Source organism: Meleagris gallopavo, chromosome 13, assembly GCF_905368555.1.
Source record: "Meleagris gallopavo chromosome 13, MGAL_WU_HG_1.1, whole genome shotgun sequence".
Taxonomy (NCBI): Eukaryota; Metazoa; Chordata; class Aves; order Galliformes; family Phasianidae; genus Meleagris; species Meleagris gallopavo.
In genome coordinates, this window is record NC_139416.1 from 379,047 (window position 1) to 385,046 (window position 6,000).

Genomic DNA, 6,000 nt, shown 5'->3' on the forward strand with positions numbered 1-6,000 from the left:
TTCACATTTGTTGATGCCAACTTGCCCGCTGAGGTCTAATTCCTGTACCATTCTAGAAGCACCTACTCCATATTAGCAAGTTAAACTGATCCCCAAAATTTTATCATATCATAACCACAGAAATAAAGCTCTGCTCTCAAAATAATAAAAAGCCACGTGTTTCCCTCCAAAAATACTTTAAAATATTTGCATACTTTAAAACAAAATGATATCAGAGTTTATCCTGTCGGCTCACACTTGTACTCATATGACTACATGCAAGCAGAAGTGAGATATCGGCAATTCTGCATCATACCTGCAATCCATACCAACGAGACCATCAGCACAGTATAAAAATGTCTTTCAGTGGCAGCAATTTCCTTCTTACCTTGCCTCCTTCTCTCTCAAAGTCGACATACTCCCGGGTCGGTGTCTGCCGCTGCTCCCCCTGCCAGCTGGCCGGAAAAAACTGGAGAGACAGATTGGTTCCCGTGGCCACAAAAGCCTTTTAGAAAAATCAATACAAACAGGATCAGGGAGCAAGACATTACATAAATTATGCAGGCAGTCATTTATTTTTACATCAGTTTATGTCTTAAGCTAGGCAGCACAGAGAATACTTAAAGTCAAAAACATGCACTCATCATTTTTCTTAAGTATTAAGTTACAAACATCTGATTCCATTTTGACAATATTTGCCATTGGCTGCTTTGGATATAAAATACAACATGGAATCAATACTCCCTTCAAATCAGTTTTGCTGACATTAGAATCTGTCATTTTGGTTCTGTACAGATACCCTACACCAACTTAGGATCTGAAACATTAAAAATTGCCCATGCTTTTTAAAGAGCTTGCATATCTCTAAAAAGAAGTACTTCTGAAGGAAAATGAACTGCAGAGACCTGTTACTAGGAACAGCTTTGCTGAAAGAACAGAATACGCTTCTCAGAATATATACGTGCACCTGGATGTACAGTTCTCTGAACTGAAACAGAGATATTTCTCGTGTACTGTCCGCAGACAAGTAAGAGTCAACACAGCTCTATTAAGCATTGCAGGACTAAGTCATGCTGTCACATTAAGACACCAGTGAAATCCAAGATGCTGTGTCAGAATACATTGGAGCAGGAATTCTCAGCAGCAGCCTTTTGTAAAATCATTAAAGGGACTGAATTACTGGGAAAAGCATACACTGCTACCAAGTGAATGTTTCCTACAGCTTCAAATGAAAATAAGATTCTGTTTTCTTTATAAACTCTCTGTATTTATTTGCACATCTTATCAGCTCCATGTAGTGCACAGCATGCCAACTTCTAGATGGGGTGGCATTTTTTTTTCTTCCCGCCAATGGAAACCTGATTCAGGGTATTTCCCTTCTGCAGTATGCTGAATGTGTCCTGTAAGCATGCAAATCCTGCAGGGTACTGCCAGAACACAACTCTGCTCAAAATCTCAGGGTCAAATATATTTTGTTGTAGTCAAACAATACTGTATTGATCACCAGGATCACTTAGATTTAAACAGTCATTATCTCGGAATACAATTTTTCTAGAAAGCCATAAGAACACCGCTCTAATAGCTGCCTTTTCCAGACAAGCAGATTCCTTTCAAGCAGCCCAGAATTCAGCAACTTGGTGGCATAACTACGACTGCACTGCTATCTATGACACAATAGCTCTACATGTTATTTAAGACAGTTCCGGTCGTGTGCTGTAACACTGTCACAGGATTAATACCTCCCATTTTGAAAGTAGAAGTGCGTTGTCTCGACTTATCCCTCTCAACAAGGAAGACTAACACTCTGCAATCACATCCCATTCCAAATTACTTTTAAAAGATTTTTTTTAATTAATTTTTTATTTCTTTTACCTCCTGTTAAGCCCATTCTCAGTGCCGTTAAAACTGAAGAATCAGTTCAGCTGGCACTGAAGGGATGTTGCACTGCACATTAGTATTTGTTTGCTGTACGATACCCAAAGGCACATTTCAACCCATAGAACAGAACCTTCACGGAGTCTGCACTTGCACAGATATGAAGAATCAAAGCTGTGACAGCTGCAGACCATCAACATTTGATTATCCCCTTCACCTTTCCAAGTAATTCTGCTTACACACAACCAAACAAAAATACCGAACACTTTTGACTCACCCTCACCACTTCGCCTGCTCAAGAACTACTTTCCCCACCTCCGAGCATCTTTAGCAAATACATCTTTCCTGCTCCTGAATTTAGGCACTTAAAACCAAGTGTCAAGGAGTGAGATCCTGGAGTGCAGAGCAGACGTCTGCAGCGCTCCAGACCACTCCAGATCCCACAGGCCCTAAGGGCACTGGGCAGGAGAGCTGCACTTGCTCCCTGGGAAACTGAGCGAGATGCAGAAGCACCCCATGCCTAAACTTGTGCTGGAGGACCGTGAAAAAGCATGGGAAAATATTAGAGAAAAAAAGAAAATGAAAGTACGCAAATTTTCACATCCTCACGGAGCCGTGCAGGCAACGTAGACCATAAGCGCCTCAGAAGCTGTGTGGCAAACTTACTCTCTCAATTTTTGAAGCCCGTTTCCTCTCTTTGTGCAGATGAAACCAACCAATTAAAACACCCTGCCTCAAAATCATTGGTCGGTACTGAAAAATGCAAGAATAGCCTCACTAGTAACCACACAGAACTACTCTGGACCCATCATTTTTGTTGTTGTTGTTACTAAACAAATAAATACATGAGAAAAACAATAATCAGACCACCACTTTGGTAATAAAACTGAAATTGAGTACATTGTTATTTGCTACGCAGAGCCTTTTAAAGCTCAGTGCAAGGAACCAGCAGGTAGCACGAGGGTGGCACAACCTACATCCAGGCAGTGTAAACACACGCAAACACCTTCCAATCAAGCACAGATCAGAAGCCTCTAAAAACAAAATATCCGTGTAATGTTATTCTAAAGTTACAAAACCAGTTTAATACCAGTGAAGCAGTAATCTGATTTGGTATTCCATGTGTTCTTTTCCTATTAGTATTGGTAATTATTTTCCTTACTCAAACAAGAGTTATTTGATAAAAAGAAGCAACAACCTACTGCCAGTTCTATGTTAGAGCCTTCAGCTGCTCTCTGTTTTCATTTTTTGTCTGCTGAAAAATATGTAAGGTCATTTGCTGAGGCTCCCTTTGGAGATAAAAGACTAAATCCTTGATGTCTGGAAAAACATTCAAGATGAAAAAAATAAGAGACGGCCAGCTCTTCTTAACATCAGTCATTACACACACTGCGTCTCCAAATAAACCCGACTACTTGTGCCTTGTTCACAGAACAAAACCAGATGTTTCAGATCAAGAAATGTAGAGGCTGTTTTATAATTAAGTCGATGAAAAAATATGTAGAACAGACATCGCTGATGGCTTCCCTTCCAAGGGATGGGGCTCTGGCAAAGACAGACAGCACGCTTAGAAGTGCAGAGGTGAAACTACAGTGATTTCTCATTTACAGAAATAACGGCATACATTGTATTAGAAAGCCAGTTAGCAGCCGAACGCCTTTTGTCCCCTTTCATTTTCCCTTCTGAAGGGATGGACTAAGGCACTTCACACTTTCACCTGCTCAGGAGCCCCACAGGCCGGCAGCCCACTTCCCTCACCTCCCCATTGTCTCCCTGGCGACTTTTTAACGCCAGCAAACACACAATGAAAATTGAGTGTAAAAACACAGCAGCACAGGATCCCAGACCACAGGGCACGAGCATAGTTTAGTCTAGTTAAAATGAAGTTCCTCAGTCAAAGGGTATCCTGCTCACAGCCAGCAGCGAGCGCGATCTGTCGCGGCGATTAGCGCTCAGCTACACCGCAGCGTGGCTGTGCAGGCAGGGTGTCATCGCGAGCTGAGCCAAAGAGCCGTCCCAGACCGAGCGCGGGGTCTGCCTGCGGGAAGGGAACTCCTACCTCGCCCCGTCATAAATGGAGAAGGGCTGACCCGTGCGTGCGCCCAGCTCCGAGCGGCACGGCGGCGATCGAGCAGGAAACAGCCGCCACCTCTCCGCGCTCACAGCCACGCCGCGCCCGGCCGCAGCTCCGAGGAGCGCAAAGCCGCCGTCCGGCGAGCGAGCGAGGGGAGCTGCCAACGCCGAGTTTGAAAAGCGCCCGATCGAGCTCGGGCGAGCATCACCCGGCTTGGGCGGGACTTTTCTCCGGCGCCTTCTGGACGGCGTTACTCGCTCCGGAAAGGCGCCGTGCCCCCGGGAGCTACGGGCAGCGCGGCCCGAGGCGCGACGGGAGCCGGCAAAGCGCCCCGCGGACAGCACGACGCGGCCCGGGGCGGCACGGCCGGCACTTACGATCTCGGAGCGGCCGTCGCGGCAGGCGTTCTGGAAGCGGGCCTGCCTCTCCTCGTGGGGCCGGTCCCTGAAGCCGGTGTACTTGATCTGCGGGAACAGGGCGCAATCAGAACCGCGCCGATAAGCGCGGCGCAGCGCACGGACCGCGCTCCCCGCCCTCCCCGGGCCCTCCGCGCAAACTTTCCGCCCGCCGCCGCACCTCGCACTCTCTGCTCAGCTTCCTGAAGAACTCCTCGTTCTCGAACTTGCTGCGCTGGTCGGGGACGACCCGCGGCATGGTGCCGGGCCGCCGCTGCCCTCCGCCCGCCCCGCGCTGTCCCGGCCCCGCCACTCGCCTCGCCCTTTGTTAGCCCCCGCCGGAGCCCCCCCCTCCCGCTCCCTCCTCCCTCCCTTCTCCCCTCTTCTCCGCTCCTCCCGCCGCGCGCGCACAGCCGCTGCTGCCGCCGCCCCCTCCGCTTTCCCTCCCTCCCCTCCGACTTCCTCCCCGCCTCGCGAACTCCGCCGAACAGCCGCGCCATTCACAACTCCGCGCCGCCGCCGCGCATGCGCCGCGCCGCGCCCCGGGGGCTCACGCACCTCCCTCGAAGGCGGGAAGGGGGGCAGGCGGGAAGCGGGCGACGTCCTCCGCCCGCGGCTAGCAGCCCCTCGGGGCTGGGGCAGGCGGGAGCCCCTCGCTGCCCTCCGCCGGGGCGGCTCCCGCGGTGCTTTCCGGCTTCCTATTGCGGGGGGAGCGGCGCCCTCAGCCCTAGAGACGGGCGCACTCCTTTCGATTCTCGTCGGTCTCTTCAGCCCCCTCAGCCATACGGCACACTCTCCTCAGCCTCCCTCAGTCTCTTCAGCCCTCTCAGTTCTCTCAGCAACGTTCAGCTCGCTTCCAGGCCCAAAGCACAGCACCGAGTGCTGCTCGCTTCAGCCCTTCACCAGGGCCTCGCCCCTGCAGGACACACACTGCCTGTCCCAAACCCTTTTATTCCATCCTCACCTCGATTATTAACTTTTTCTGCAGCCCTCCGCTGCTCCTCAGCAGCCCAGCAGTGCCACGAGACTATAGGTGCCCTCGCCAAAAGCGCTCGGGTAGCTTGGTACCTATTGCCAGCATAAAAATATTAGAGGGCATTAGATCTTTTGATAAAGAAATGAGGTTTTCTAATCTCTCAGCGTTACAATCTTAACTTTACACGTACTCATGCAAATTGGAAGAGGGCGATGCTAAGGTTAGCCAGGAGGCGCGATCTGAATCAAGTGCGAGCAAATTAATAAAAACGAGGGAAGCGTCTGTATTCTTTAATAGTGTATAGACTTCATCAAGAAACTGCTGATGTTGTGTTCTCGTGTAGAAAAAAATTATGTGGGGAGTTTAGTACATTTAGGCAATAACTCCAGGTGCATTAAAGCTGTGCCTTCGCACTGTCAGTGTGTTACTGTGCTGCAGATACACAGATACGGTCAGAAGTTGAAAGAAGTTTAAAAACATTTTTTTAGTAATAACTAAATCTGAAACAAAGCTGCATGGAGATCAAAAACGTAGAAATGTTATATATTATCTTGATTTGTTTAGATTAATACCAGCCCTTAGGCAAGCCTCTTGTGAATGCCAGCCATATTTAGAGGTGCCCAAAAAAAGAATTAAAATAAAAAATCCATATCACTATTCATCTTCTATTCATCTTGCAGCAAGATCAATACCGAGTGCAC

At 48.6% G+C, this 6,000-nt stretch overlaps 1 protein-coding gene across 8 annotated transcripts in view; it reads right to left on the reverse strand.

Annotated features, from left to right (window-relative positions):
• The window catches only part of CBFB (core-binding factor subunit beta), a 42,652-nt gene extending 37,747 nt beyond the window's left edge, over positions 1 to 4,905 (reverse strand). For 2 of the 8 annotated variants that reach the window (XM_085235292.1, XM_085235291.1), the window contains exons 1-3: positions 4,505 to 4,683; positions 4,306 to 4,392; positions 368 to 484 (exon numbers count right to left, since the gene is read on the reverse strand). In XM_085235292.1, coding sequence (XP_085091418.1) covers positions 368 to 484; positions 4,306 to 4,392; positions 4,505 to 4,582 — 282 coding nt within the window. In that variant the 5' untranslated portion in view covers positions 4,583 to 4,683. Of the gene's footprint in view, positions 1 to 367; positions 485 to 4,305; positions 4,393 to 4,504; positions 4,689 to 4,793; positions 4,839 to 4,881 lie in introns of those variants that run through there. The other 6 variants (XM_085235297.1, XM_085235293.1, XM_085235294.1 and 3 more) reach the window with 6 other exon arrangements.
• Positions 4,906 to 6,000: the final 1,095 nt, after the last annotated feature.